The following is a 15,263-nucleotide window of genomic DNA, read 5'->3' on the forward strand; positions in this document are numbered from 1 at the left end:
GTGGTGCCAATCCTCATGGCGGAACTCTTATCTTTTTGAGGTGGACTGCTCAGGCCATTACTGACTTAGTTCAGGAGCTTATGGCCTAACCATCTTCACTGACTATTCTATTTAGAGGAGTTTCCCCACCCATCAACCCTCACCTGTGCCTGCCCTTATTTCCTACAACAGAATGTTGTTCATGGTAATAATCACACTTTATGAATGTTTTTATTTTTATTTTAAGAGCTTGTTTTACATGAATGTTTTTTAAAATAATCTTGTTTACTGTTTATTCCCCCATCAAATTGCAAGCTTCATGAGGGCAGGAACCAGTTGTGTTTTGTTTACCTCTGCATTCATCATAATACACTTAGCTCATGCTAATACACTTAGCCATTTAGCTCAATATATATTCATAGACTGAATGAATGGATTAAATATGTCAAACATCTGCTTTAATTTTTACATTAATAATCCAATTATATCATCATAGAAAACTTATAAGGAATTTTACTGGTATAATCTTATTTTATCTTCACAATTGCCATTTAAAAGAAACATTGCCAATTTCCATTTGGCAATGAGAATAAGACCCAGAGAAATCAAGTAACATGGTCCAAATCAATAGTAATCAGTAGTTGTGAAAACAGAACTCAAATCATCTAACTCAAAATCTCATTCAAATACCATATAACAAAAGAAAGGGAAGAAAAGAGAAAAAGGAAGGGAAAAGTAAGGGAGCAACGGAAGAAGAAATATTTGTTCCTGAACTTTATCTGAGGAGCTCTGGTAGCATCGTGCCTAACGCATTTGATTGCGAACCAGAAGGTTGGTGGTTCAACCTCAGCAACTGCTCTGCAGAAGGAAGATGGGGCAATTTACTTCCATAAAGATTTACTGCCTCGGAAACCCAAAGGGGATTACTATGAGTTGTAATTGACTCGATGGCAGTGAGTTTGGGTTTTATTTATTTATTTATTTTGAACTTTATCTGTCAAGGACATAGTGCACCATTTATCCTGCTGAGGACTCCTTAAACCTCATACTTTAAGCCCTGCAGGAAATCTCATACTTCTCTGAAACATTCTAGGCTAGCAGACAGAACAATCCCAAGCAACACTGTTCTATATGAATCATGTTGTTGTTGTTCAGTGCCAGTGAGTCGATACCAACCCTATGTGACAGAGTAGAACTGACCCACAGGATTTTCTAGGCTGTCTACATGGGCAGATTCGCTAGGTCTTTCTCGTGCTGAACCGCTGGGTGGATATGAACTACCAACCTTTCTTTTAACCATTATACCAACTTAACCATTATAGTGCTTAACCATTATACCAACAGGACTTCTTGCATGAATCACTGAGTGAGAAATAAAGGAGTTGGTAGTAACAGAGTAAGTCTGCTTTCTCTGCTACATTTCACCACCAAAAATTTGCTCGTAAATTTTGCTTAAGAGGTCAGGTCACATAATCAAGTGTGATAATTGTAAGGAGTACTTTAAGTTTCAATTTCAGGTTCCAATTCATTGTTTCATAATTTTTCTCTGTTAGTCAACATTATGAGAGCTCTTGTGGTGTAGTGCCTAAGGCAGTTCAAACCCACCAGCCACTCCTCAGAAGGAAGGTTGGGCAATCTACTTCTGTAGTGATACTCCTCGGAAACCCAAGGAGGGGTTGCTATGAGTTGGATCCAACTCAAGGGCAGTGTGTTAGTGAGTTAGTCCACATTACATAAGACTCAGTCTTTCTCTTAACAATTAAAAGCCACAGGACAGTATCTTCCCCATTTTACTATAGGTGTGAGGGTAGAAACAGAGCTACTTCATATTTAAAGAAAGAGTACTGAGTACTGCACTCCTCATTTTAATCAATGATACTACATATCCCTTTGCTTTCTCTTGTCTCTAAGTATAATAATTGAATGTCACCATCAATTAATCCTGATTCACTGGCTTCATATTATGAAGTCAGAAGAAAGAAAGGAATCCCCTACTATTCCCAGTCTCCATGTAGTAAAACAAAAATTACCAGTACCTAATAATAAAGTGTTAAAGAGCAAAGACGTCACTTTGAAGATTAAGGTGCACCTGACCCAAGCCATCATATTTTCAGTTGCCTCATATGTATGTGAAAACTGGACAATGAATAAGGAAAACCACAGAAGAATTGATGAATTTGAATCGTGGTGTTGGTGAAGGATGTTGAATATACCAAGGACTGCTGGAAAAATGAACAAATTTGTCTTGGAGGGAGTAAAGCTGGAATGCTCCTTACAAGTGAGAATGACCAGACTTTGTCTCTTGTACTTTGGTCATTTTGTCAGAAGGAACCAGTCCCTGGAAAAGGATATCATGGTTGCTAAAGTAGAAGGTCAGTGAAAAAGGGGAAGACCCCTAACAAGACAGACTGACACAGTGGCTGTGATGCTGGGCTCAAGCATGGTAACAATGGTGGGGATGGCAGAGGACTGGGCAGTGTTTTGTTCTATTGTACACAGGTTGCTACGAGTTGGAACCAACTCGACAGCACCTAACAACAAGTTAATAATACTATTTTTGTAATTTGGAAGAGAAAATACTTTGCTGCCAGAGACTAATTCAGATATAGGAGGTGACTGCTAGGTGAAACGCACTGACAGAATGGGACCTTTTCACAGAACTAACCTACTGACATGAGAACTCTAAATATTCACAAGTACCACTCACCTCTACCTGAACCCAAACAAAATAATGACATAGATCAGATGAAATTCTGTCTGCTACAGGGGGCATAACAGTTCATGCTTAAGCCAAAGTAGTCGATCAGGAAAGGGCAGTGACATTGTTCTAGAGCTTAGCAATCACAACATACCCATTACTGAGACATCGTATTCTATCAGCAGCGTTGCTTCTTGTCCACACTGTTTAAGAATACTCATGGCTTCAGCGTGCGTGGTTCCAAGAAGCCGAATTCCATCCACACTGAGCAACCTATCACCAGGTTTGATTGTGCCCTCTCTGAAGGGAGAATAAAGGAACAGCCTTTATTAACTTAGCATAATGGGACGCAGCATTAATAGTCACTCAGCCAAAGTAGTTCTTTTGCACACATTCTGCCATCCACCCCATTTGCATTCCTTTTTAAGCATCAAGTGTGACAGTAAGAGAGTTAAGAGGTAACCCTGAGCAGAAAATTGCTGTAATATGAAAATTAGTAATGAGAAAATAACTACTCAGTAGCAAATAACCAAGTTACCCCCAGTTAACTCTTAGGGTACAAAAGTAATGAAGGTGCATTTTCCCTTTCTCTGGATTTTTGCCTGAATGTCTAAAATTAATTTATTAGAGCCCACGGAATAGCATTCACCTCTCTTCCCAAAGCCAGGTGAGCAGAAAAGCCTGCTGATTTCATTCAATTTATTACCAGTAAACCCAAGCGGGTTAGAGAATGCTGGTGAAGAATTTCCCTAGTCTGTAAATTTTCCCACTGATTTATAAGACCATTTGGCAATCATTAAATTGATTCAGTCTCACATTCCCTGGGAGAGGCAGGCAAATGCTATTCTCTCTGCTATGTCCATAGGCACTCACGGCTCTGGGAAAAATATATGTCAGGACATTAGTGACACAAGGTGATCTAGGGAGAGCTCCAGATTACATCTGCCCTGCCTCAGGGAGGGCCCAGGAGATGGGAAAATCAAGTGGGAATTGCAAGTGTAGGATTTGGAAAGAATAAAAATGATCTATTTTATCTACATAATATATCCCATATTTCATCTAGATAATTCTCCAGATATTTTGACTCTGTATTTTTTATCTTAAATTTTTAGATTTCTTTTTGTCCTAAATTAATTTGGTAACAAGTTGCTTATAAACTAGTAACCTGTTTCTGATATTTTTGTCAAACCCAACTCTATTTTAGTAAGAGACGGGACATACTCTTATTTGCCTAGGAGAAGCATGAGAAGGGAAAGAGACATTTCCCAGGAAATTGTGACTTTGGGTTATCTTTAGTTAGAAATCTTGAACACATTTGAGACAAGCACCTTCAAATTTTCTTACTTTATCTTAAACATCATCTTTATAAAAAGTGAGCTTACAGTATGGCTTTGAAGGAAAATGTACCTGGTTTCCTATACTAGTTTTTCTGCTTAATAGCAGGCAAGTCATTTAACCATAGTGGGCCTCAGTTTTTCCATCTGTAAAGATGGGTAAAAATACCTCATTTAAAAGGTGGCTATGGAGAAAAAATAATGTCTGCCAACCACTTAGCACAGTTCCCAGTCCATAGTAAGTGCTCAATAAATATAATAAATACTTATTACCATGACTCTATCTACTATATATATATATATATATATAAAGGTTTGAAAGCCTATTCCTGGTCTGAAACATAGTGCAGAGATGGGCAAATCAGTGTATTTGCCTCCTACCTTTCAATAATGCCTAATGGCAGGAGTTATGCTCCCCCACCATTATGGAGTCAACTGTTGCTTTGGGAATTAATACAAACCTAAGTATGTCCTGAGACCTCTAAACTGTAAGTTTGGGACCCCACATGGTTCAAAATATGAAAGCTGAAGGAACTGCCCTTTCAATATTCAAATTAGAAGGCAAGAGAAAGGTCTAGAGACTGACAATATTCATTCCATCTTACTAAAAGTTACTTCCATTCTGACCTAGATAATTGTCACCAAAAGGCAGTAGTAATAGCAGTAATGATAAGGATCCTGATGATAAGAATCTGATCCCACTACTTATCTTTCCAGGTTGAGTGATTAGCAATTAAAGATGATGCCACTTCAAGTGCATGCCTTGAAAGACTCAGCTGACATCCCCTGTCCCCCCCCAGCTGCCATTTAATTAAGGGCTTTCAATGTGGCAGGCCCTCTGCAAGGTACCATGTATCTCCAGTGTCTGATAAAACTAAATGTTGTTGTTATATGCTGTCGAGTTGGCCCCGACTCATTGCGACCTCTCCTTGGGTTTCTGAGGCAGTATCACTATGAAAGTAGATTGCCCAACTTTCCTTCTGAGGAGTGGCTGGTGGGTTTGAACCGCCAGCCTTCTGGTTAGCAGTCAAGTGCCTTAGGCACTATGCTACCAGAGCCCCTAATAATGACTAAATAATGCTACAAAAACCAAACCAAATCCACTGCTGTCAAGTCGATTCTGACTCATCGTGACCCTATAGGAAAGAGCAGAAATTGCTTCCACAAGGTTGCTAAGCATAGTGCCACATCTTTCTCCCATAGAGCAGCTGGTGGGTTCAAACTACTAACCTTTCAGTTAAAGCCAAATGCTTTAACCACTGTACCTCTAGGGCTCCTCAAAAACCCTAAAAACCCCAAAATTAGTTGCTTTTGAGTAAATTCTGACTCACAGTAACCCTATAGTACAAAGTAGAACTGCTCCATAGGGTTTCCAAGGCTGTAAATCTTTTCAGAAGCAGATTGCCACATCTTTCCCTTGTAGTGGGTTTGAATTGTTGGCCTTTTGATTAACAGCCCAGTGCTTAACCAGTGTACCACCAAGGCTCCTAACAACTCTAAAAGGTAGGTATTTTATTTACATTTTACAGTGGAGGAGGCTGAGCTCGGAAGTGTTAAGCCACTTGTAAATGGCATTGGGTAGTAAGTGCAGAAGCCAGTCAACGCTTGTTTTGTTTCTAACTCCACAGCCTAAAGTCTTTTAATTTTCACATTTTAGTATCTATCTTTTACTTAGTATCTATCTTTTACTATAACAGTTCTAGCTCATCAACTTCCATGCCAAAGTCCCCAGATTTACTTAATCTATTTAGACAGTGGCACAGATAGATGAAGTTTACCTGTCAGCAGGCCCTCCAGGACGAACACATGTTATCACAACCGGACGAGATTTATTTCTATCATCATGTGCTCCCCCTAGCAAAGAAAAGAAATAAGGCTTAAAATGCTTTCATTGTTGCCATGTACAAAATTCACTTACCAAATTCTAGCTGAGAAACTGAAGTACATTTGTTGATATATTGAGGAAAATATGTGAAATTTTCCTTCTGGCCACATAATAACTTTAAAGTCTCATTCATTTTATATAGAGTATGATTTTGAAGTCACCATTTCTTCACCTCTCAATAAATATATGGCTGTAATTAGGGATAATACATAAAATATATGACAACTGGCATGGCAAGAATACCAACTAATTACACCAGATATTGGCCAGTTACAGCAGCTTCCAGTTATAAACAAAGTACAGGTATGTATATCTGGTGACATTCAATCTTGACATAAAATAAATATTAAAGTAAAATAAAAAATCCAAGTATTAATAAAAGGAAAAATCCAAGTGACTAAAGTGGCACCGATTAAAATAGAAGGTGTTAAAATTTTTTTGGCAAATTTTGAGGATATGTCAAGCCAGATACAATGCTTAGATGAGGATTCACTGTAAAATTCTCTTTTTAATCCAAGGCCCCTTTGTACATGAAGGGGAAACAGGTTTTGTGAGGCTGAATGTGGTCATCCTTGCTTCTGATAGCCCACTTCCACTTACTAAATCACCCTCATGTAAGTTTTGATAAAGTGACTTTGGAGGTTGAAGTTCTGGAATGTAGCCACCTTTGTTCCCAAGCCATAAAAACCTCGCCTCCCACTGGGGGATGTAGAGAACTGAAGCAGTTCTGCTGCCACCCAGGCCTCGCCTCATATGTAAATCCTCCTTAATAAACTCCTTCACTGTAATCCTGGAGTTGTCAGCCTCTTTTTCAGGTCTCAGGGCCCCTTCCATATTTGGAGGCAAATTGCAAATTACTGGTACTTGCCCTGCTGGTACAACTTCCTTAATCTATGCTCCCCTGGCTTCTGCTTGAGAGTCACTAGTGTTGACCTACTTACTAGATTTGAGGCAGCTCATTTCATGTTTGGACTTACATGAGTATTAGAAATTTCTTCCTAATATTCAACTGATGTCTATCTTCTGCAACTTTCACCCACTGGTTCTAGTCCTATTACCTAGAGTAGTAAAGCAAAAATGTATGCTCTCTTCCACAAGAACATCTTTCTGAAAGTTGAAAAAAGTGAGCGTTCGCCAGCTAAATCTCATCTTCTTAAGGCTGAACATTTCCAGTTTCCTTTATGATTCTTCATGTGACCTGATTTCCTTGTATATCACCCTCCTGGCTGCCCATCTGGTGGACTTAGTTTGCCAGTATCTAAAAAATGTAAATGCTATTGTAAGGTTTACTTCCTTCCTAAACCTGGCACAGGCAAAGAGGTCAACTTAAAGAATCTAGCATAAGAGAAAAATGAAAAGATTCACTTTTCCTGATGAAGACAACTGGTCCTTTCATGCACAGTTCTATTATAAGTAATTTATTCAGTCCAGCAGACCGATAAAAACTCCATTTCAGTATTTTATTGTCTCATTTAATTTGATAACTTAAAAAATTCCTCTTTACCTAAAGTGGGAATTTCACTGTAAAGGAAAGCAGAGATCGACCAGAGATCAGTGGTATTTTCAATCCTGGCTGCACATTAGCATCACCTGGGATACATTTTAAAACTATCAATTTAATTGCAGGTGGGGCTACAATGTAGCCCAAAACTAAAAATCTGGCAGCATACGTAGCTGAACAGACTGACCTAAAATTTTATATTTGGGATGCTCATTAGAGAATGTTTCTTTGCCCAAAGCGAAAAGAAACACACTGGCAGAATGGTTTTCTTGTTAGCCCAAACCATCTCCCTTAGCTTGCTGGGAAGGAAATGAGCTGAAATTAAACTACCAAAGATTTAGGCCAGAACACCGTTTTTCATTCTATGGATCCAATGTTCTATTGTTGGGAGAGTTAAGGTTCAGAACTTTGATTTAGAGCATAAGAAATCTAATCCATTCATTAGCTAAAAGCTTGTTTTAATGGGCAAGGTCCCATTCTAGATGATTGAAAAGCAATTCTCCAGTACTAAATGAATATTCATCTTCAATGTCTTTCCCTTTTCCCTGATTGTCCTGGTATCTCCATTGATTTAAATTCAGCTCAGATACCTCCTACACTGTTAAATCTTTTCTGCCATAGTAATATTTCTATGTCGTTGTTGTTGTTGTTATGTGCCGTCGAGTCAGCCCTGACTCATAGCGACCCCTCCTTGGGTTTCTGAGGCAGTATCACTACGGAAGTAGGATTGCCCAACCTTCCTTCCGAGGAGTGGCTGGTGGGTTTGAACCGCCAGCCTTCTGGTTAGCACTTTCTTATTCAGCAACTCTTTTTGTAATTAACTAATGGTTCTTAAGGGATGAGAGATAGCTACCTTTTGAGGTGAGAAGATGGTCCAGATGGATATCAAACTGATCTAAAAAATCTCAGTTTTTCATTCGGTTCTCATTGAGAAATTATGCAAAATTCCTCAAACTTTTATTTTTATGTATAACTAATATACTAAGGTAGTTATTAAAACCTACAAAAACGTAGCATTCATAAAATAAATTTGGTTCATTATTACTAAAAAGTCTGATGTCAACATGAGATTAAGCAACATTCAATTACTGATTCACTTATTAAGTGCCTAAAACGTACTCGGCAGTATTCTTGACCTATGTTACAAAAGAACTATGCCATGCATGTGCATGTGCACACACACACAGGTATTTGAAATCCCTGTAAATTATAGGAAGGACTTTGGTTAACATTACATCATCAGTGTTTTGATGTGGTTGTGAATTTCAATTGTTCCTGTTCCTTTTATTTCTTAGCAATAGATTATTTTTGCTTTAGCTCTCATTTTTTTTTTTTTGTTATTTTGATTAACTCTACAGTAACTAGTGATGAATATTCACATCAACAGTATTTTTTTACTACAGTTTTTCAATAATTAGGCATTCATGCATGTGACTCAAGTGCCCCTCTCTCATACCTATATTGTATGGTATGAGAAACAGATTTGTATATATCATCCCACCCCACTCCCAATCCAAAATTATTTGTACAATGAGTTTTCATTTTATTCACCTAATTCTCTTTCATAGAACTTTGGAGGTAAGAAGGATAAAGGAGATCTTGGGGTCTGTTGCTCCACCTAAAAATAGATTTTGGTCAGAAAAATCTAATAACTACTGGTCTAAACCACTTAGTGAATTTCTAGTTCCCTGTTCTCTGTACCACTCACTTGGGCACTTTATCAATTTATGTCTTAAATTCACTGAACTGTAATTGCCTGTAGATAGGAGTCTTGTCTTATGACTCCATAGTACTTTGTCCTATGCTGACATGTTGTCATGGGCTTAATAAATATCTGATTGATTGATTTGCTAAATGATTGATACACAATGGAACTGAATGCTTAAAGCTCAGTCATTTAAGACAAGTCTATAGAAATGAACACATCTCTTTCATTCTTTGATACATATATATTTATTAAAATGCTTAGCTAATAGTAAGTCATGATTTAATAATTTTGATAGAATTTTTAATCTGATGAAGTTCACAATGTTATAGGTAAAAATAACAAGAACAACAACAACAAATCAAGAAATGTGAAACCCCTGATACATACCTAGTTTCCTACTGAACCCCACTATCACAGTAGGAATTACAAGTTGTTAGTGTAAGCATAGTCTTTAAGGGCTGGAATTGCTAATAAGAAATGTAAGATATTAAAAGCCAGAATTATAGCTCTGAATTAATGGTTTTATTCACAGTGCCCAAAGGATCAGATTATCTTCAGTCCATTTTTATAAAAGTTACAATAACAAAATATGTTTCAGGAGAAAATAATTTAAACCAAGTTGCTTAATCCTAGTACATTAAGCCAAATCAAGCTATAATCAGCATTTTTCATTCAGTGATATAGCAAAGTTTAAAGGGAAGGCAAAAGACATGTTGAAAAATATAAAAAGTCAGTAATATGACTGTAAATTGATAAGGATTACAAATAGTGGCTTCTCACTCTGTATTAATGGATTGAAATTGAACCTAGATCATTTGGACTCTATTTTGATTCCTATTCATTGTTTTATTTATTTTTTTTAAAAAAAGGTTTCATATATTATAAGGTGACTTTACAAAAACATTGGGAGTATCAGTATTTTTAATGACCTAGTTCACTCCAAGTATTTCACTGATAAATTCTCCAAGAATTTCTGAAAATTCTTATTTTCTTACAATGACCCACCTCGTATTACGAACCCAAAAGTGTTGCCTTCTTTATGTAATGTGACCTCCACCGTTCGGAAAATGATACCTGATCCTTGTACAGCTGAATGTGGGAAAGAAAGAGGAACTGTAAGAATCAAGTCATAAAAACACATTTAACTTTTTTTGATGTGATGTAAAGTACTCCTATTGCAAATAATTCTTGTTTTGAATAATAAAAAAGGAATAATTTCTTGTTAAAGAAAATCTTAGAAAAAAATAATTGCAATGACATAAAAATACCAGAATATAGTCATCTACATAGATAAATCATACAGATTCAAGTAAAACTAAAATCATAGCTACTTCCTTTCATCCTGTGTGTCAAATTTCTAGAAAAAGGATAGTACTTATAGTCTGTAAGTTCTACATAACAAGAGGGACAATTGTATATGATAAATAGAAATGCTTTTCTTGTAAAATACAAAACAGTATGATTATCACAAAACTTACAAACTAATTGATGCATTTGTTTTTATTTTTGAAACTGGCACAGAGAAACGTATTGCTCTCTAATTGCTATCAATAGATAAAACAAAACGCAGTTGCTGTCAAGTTGATTCTAACTCATGGCAACTCCATGTGTTGTAGAGTAGAAGTACATGTCATAGGGTTTTCAAGGCTGTGAGCTTTGAGAAGCAGACTGCCAGGTCTTTCTTCTGAGCTGCCTCTGGCTAGGTTCGGACTGCCAGCCTTTAGGTTTGTAGTAAAGTGCTTAGCCATTTGTGACACCTAGGGATGCCTATCAATAGATTAGGCTGATGCATACAGCTGTTCTGGCATGATAAATAACTATTAAGCAAAGGCATCAACAATCAAAAAAAAAAACTTGGAGGACAAAAGAAATTCTAAGTCCTTTCAAGAATATTATTATTGACCGAAAAATAAACATTTACTTAATGTTAGTTGATTCCATCATGGTTATGCTGTGTTTGCCCAGTGATTACTCTCATTTTACAAAATGAAATTGCATTGCCAAGCTGCATTATCTAATTACATTACATACATGTATGAGGATATATGTTGTATGAAAGTATTAATCACCCAAGTATTCTGAAAGACCAATTTAAAAAAACTGGTGAATGATTCTGGTTGTAGAGTACACAATTGCTGCATTTTTAAAAAGTAAAATATCCACAGATTAGTATTTTATCATCATGGATACAAGCATGTTTTATTCATGGAGACAGGAAAACCTGTAAATTAAGTAAGTTGATAGTTTTAAGTCCTTGTTTTGAATTTGTGTGTAATATCTAATTATCTACATCTGTATTCATTATCAGCAATACATTTTTACATTAATATTATCAGATCCTGTCTGTATTCATTATCAGTAATACATTTTTACATTAATATTATCAGATCCTGAAGGATTTATTATGAGACTATCAAAAAGAAATATAGAGACAAAATTTAAGGCATGTTTTAAAAGAACTCTTTTTTTTTTTTTTACCATTTACAGAAATAGCAACTAGTTTTAATTCAGCATTAATCACAATTATTTTCAGTTATAAGGAATTGTGAACACTCAAAGTGTTTACACTCAAAATGGACATAATTATGAAAAATACATACTTAACTTCAGAAAATTACACACTACTCGGCTGGTATATAAAGTGCCGTAAGAACTTGGATCTGCTGAAAACAACATAAACCTACAGCTGAACAAATGTTGTGGTATACTGCTGATTTAATTAAATGTCATATTCTTGCCATCAAGGGAATTTCAGTTTATTCTAATCAACTAGGAACAGTACATACAAATAGCTGAAAGTGTTGTGGTACAGTTTTAATTAAATGAAAAAAAAAAATGAGTTTGAACCAAATGTTTATTTCCATGACTCATCAGCCACTGGAAAAGATTAAGAACGTGATTTTTTTGTTGTCTTGGTAGGGACGAAAGGAAAGGATATGGGAGAAACAATTAATGTGCCAGGAACTTTACAAATGGTTTACAAAAGTTATTTCACTTAATCATTAAATCAAGTTTCAATTATATGTGACCAAATTCTATTTCTGGGCCACCTGTCCTTGCTGGCTGAGAGTCCGTTCTGGGAATGCAAAACACAATAATTTTAAATTTGCTTGAGCCAGTCTTATTGACTACAAACTGTTAAAAGCACATCTAAAGTCAATATAAAGAATTTTTGGATTATTTATTGTTGTAGTTTACCCACACCATTGCTCTCCATCATTTACAAAGATAAATGTGAATGTCAACTGCAATTCAATATAATTAATGAAATAGATTTGGTCTTTAATACTTTTATTTGCATAACTGGCTCTTGATAATTGGGTTTTCACACTCAATAACAGACTTCCTGTATTGCCATGTGAATTTGACTCATTACTTCACACATGTGAATCAAAGTTAGTGTATGGAAGAGCGAGGTAAACACCAATATTTGCCTCAGTATTATAGTTGAACTGTTGTTGTTCTTGTTTCTATAAGCAAATATGGATATACTTCTATACAGTTATATTTACTGTGATAGATTTTTCTAAATTACATACTCCTTCCTTGCCTCCTAGCCCCACCCTATACCTCAGTAGGAGAAAAGGATTTATGTATTTTCCAACCTCATTATGTTAGCTTTGCCCATGTGACTTGCTTTGGCCAATGAGGTATTAAGACATGCAAGCAAAGGCTGGAAAAGTGCTCATGTGATTGGGCTTGTCTTCCTTTCCCTCTGCCATTGACAGGATAAGGGCTTTGCCTGAGTAGCTGCTGCTCCTTCAGAAAGGATACCAGGGTGAACCACTTGGAGAAGATCTGAGCCAAACTCGGACCCCCAGATTGAAGAGGAGTTGCACAAGTGAGCCTAGCCCAGATCAGCCAACACACAGAGAATGAACAAGTTTTATTTTAAACCAGTGAGTCTGGGAGTGAATTGCTTTGCAGCAATAGCTGCTGATACATTTACTAAAGTGTTAATTTTATCAGGTCACTAGCTGGTATACTGCTGATTTAATCAAATGTCATATTCTTGCTACCAGGGAGTTTCAGTTTATTCTAATCAACTAGGAACAATACATACAAATAGCTGAAAGTGTTGAGGTATAGTTTTAATTAGATGAATAAAAAGGAGTTCAAACCAAATGTTTTCTTATTTCCACTTGAAGCAACTTGATTAAGTACATAATCTTTTTCTTTTCTTGGTAAAGGGGGAAAGGAAGGGATATGTGGATATTTCTATTCTACCTTCAAAAAAAGAAAGGAAAGGAAAAGAAACCTCAGAAATCAGCAACTCCCTATTGCCAAGAGAATGAAAATCCAAGGTCTTTGGTATGTTATTCATTCAAAATAAATTATATTTACAACTCTGGCCCTCAACTATATTATGCACACATACATAAACCAAAAAAACCAAACCCATTACCATCGAGTCAATTCTGACCCATAGTAACCCCGATTGGGTTTCCAAGACCATAAATCTTTGTGGAAGTAGATTGCCTCATTTTCCTTCTGTGGAATGGCTGGTGGATTTGAACAGTCAACCTGGTTAGCAGTTAAACGACTTAGGCACTGCACTAGTAGAGCTCCTTTTATGCACACATACGTATGTACACACACACACACACACACACAGAGACATCTAGCTATCAATATTTAGTAGAGAACACTTACTGCACAATTAAGAGTTAAAGTCCTTAAAATGAACTGGTTGGTGCAACAACTGTCCTCTTGGGTTTGGCTGTTGTTCCTTCAGAGAATCCATGCCTGGATCTGTGGCATGTAATTCTTAGATGACTCATCTGACCAGTACTGGTGGTAGTTTGTCTTTTACCTTTGACACTCCAATTATACTTTCTCTTGTACTTGGCAAGGTACCCACATTTGCCACAGGTCAACTTTTGAAAGTGGTTGACCTTAGAGTCACAGCAGTGGCACAACGTGTGCATCTTGTTATAACACTTTCCAAATGATGACGTTAACTTCGTCATTTTGCTTCTGCAACTGAGAACCTAAATTGCCTTTTCAGCTTAAATATACCTCAGACAGGTCATTTAGTATGATTCTCTCTGCTGAGAATTGGCCAAATATGCCCTACCTCTTTGAGCCTTCTCAAGCTGTTTTCTGTCTTGAATGACCTCAATCTCTGTTTTCAAACTATCATAAATCATACTCAGCTTTCATGGTTTCCTTGATATACAAGTTCAAACTAAATCCTCAATTATTAAGGTTCCCTTTGATTTTGCTACTATTATATAATTTCTTTTTTTCTGCTACGATTGCTAGTTAGATGTTTGGATTTCTATTGCTAATTGGAATGTAAACTCTCTGAGGTTAGGGGTCTTGGACATTTTTCTCTATTTCCACAGTACCTGGGAAAATGCTTGAATATAGCCAAAACAATTAGTATTTGTTAATAACAACACAATAATGATTATTTGTATAAAAATTATTACTTGCTGACATTTATTGAGTATCTTCTATGTGCTAGGTATAAAGTTTATTCCTCAACATAACCCTATATGGTAGATTTTTAGTGGGTAATGCATTTGGCTGCTAACCTGAAGGTCAGTGGTTCAAACACACGAGCTACTCTGTGGAAGGAAGATGGGGCAATCTACTTCCATAAAGATTTACAGCCTCGGAAACCCAATGGGGGTCACTATGAGTCAGAATCGACTCAATGGCAGTGATTTTAATTTATATATGAGGAATTGGAAGATCAAAGAGAAGTTAAGAACTTTCCCCAAAGTCACACAGCCAGGAAGAGGTGGAATGAAGATCCAGGTCTAGCTGATTCCAAAACTAATCCCCTTCACCACTACTACATGAGATACTGCTGAATGAAAGACTCATGGAAAATAGTAGCAGGACATTGCTATCTCTTCATAACTGTAATTATAATTAATTATAAGGTTTAGGACTCTGAGATTCAAAATACCTATAAAATTCATATTTTTCATTCTTCAAAACTACATGGAATTTCCATGCTATTAACAAGGATGTGTTAGTAGTATTTTTAAAACCACAAATTAGATACTTTGCCTTTTAGCCAGGTAGACTCTATGCTTATATGTTCTAGACTTCCTAGTTTAGAAGAAATAGATCAATTAATATAAAATGAAATCAATCAGTTTCAAATATGGTAGGTACTGTGGACCAGTAGTCTGAAAATTGGT

At 36.4% G+C, this 15,263-nt stretch overlaps 1 protein-coding gene across 1 annotated transcript in view; it reads right to left on the minus strand.

The window, feature by feature from the left end:
• Positions 1-15,263, minus strand: part of GRIP1 (glutamate receptor interacting protein 1) — a 515,267-nt gene that overhangs the window by 150,434 nt on the left and 349,570 nt on the right. Inside the window, exons 5-7 of the mRNA XM_042781204.1 lie at positions 10,111-10,194; positions 5,790-5,865; positions 2,832-2,977 (exon numbers count right to left, since the gene is read on the minus strand). Of these exons, the coding sequence (XP_042637138.1) occupies positions 2,832-2,977; positions 5,790-5,865; positions 10,111-10,194 (306 nt within the window). The remainder of the gene's footprint in view (positions 1-2,831; positions 2,978-5,789; positions 5,866-10,110; positions 10,195-15,263) is intronic.

This window comes from Orycteropus afer, unplaced genomic scaffold (assembly GCF_000298275.1).
Source record: "Orycteropus afer afer isolate SDZICR_OR568_19922 unplaced genomic scaffold, OryAfe1.0 scaffold00097, whole genome shotgun sequence".
Taxonomy (NCBI): Eukaryota; Metazoa; Chordata; class Mammalia; order Tubulidentata; family Orycteropodidae; genus Orycteropus; species Orycteropus afer.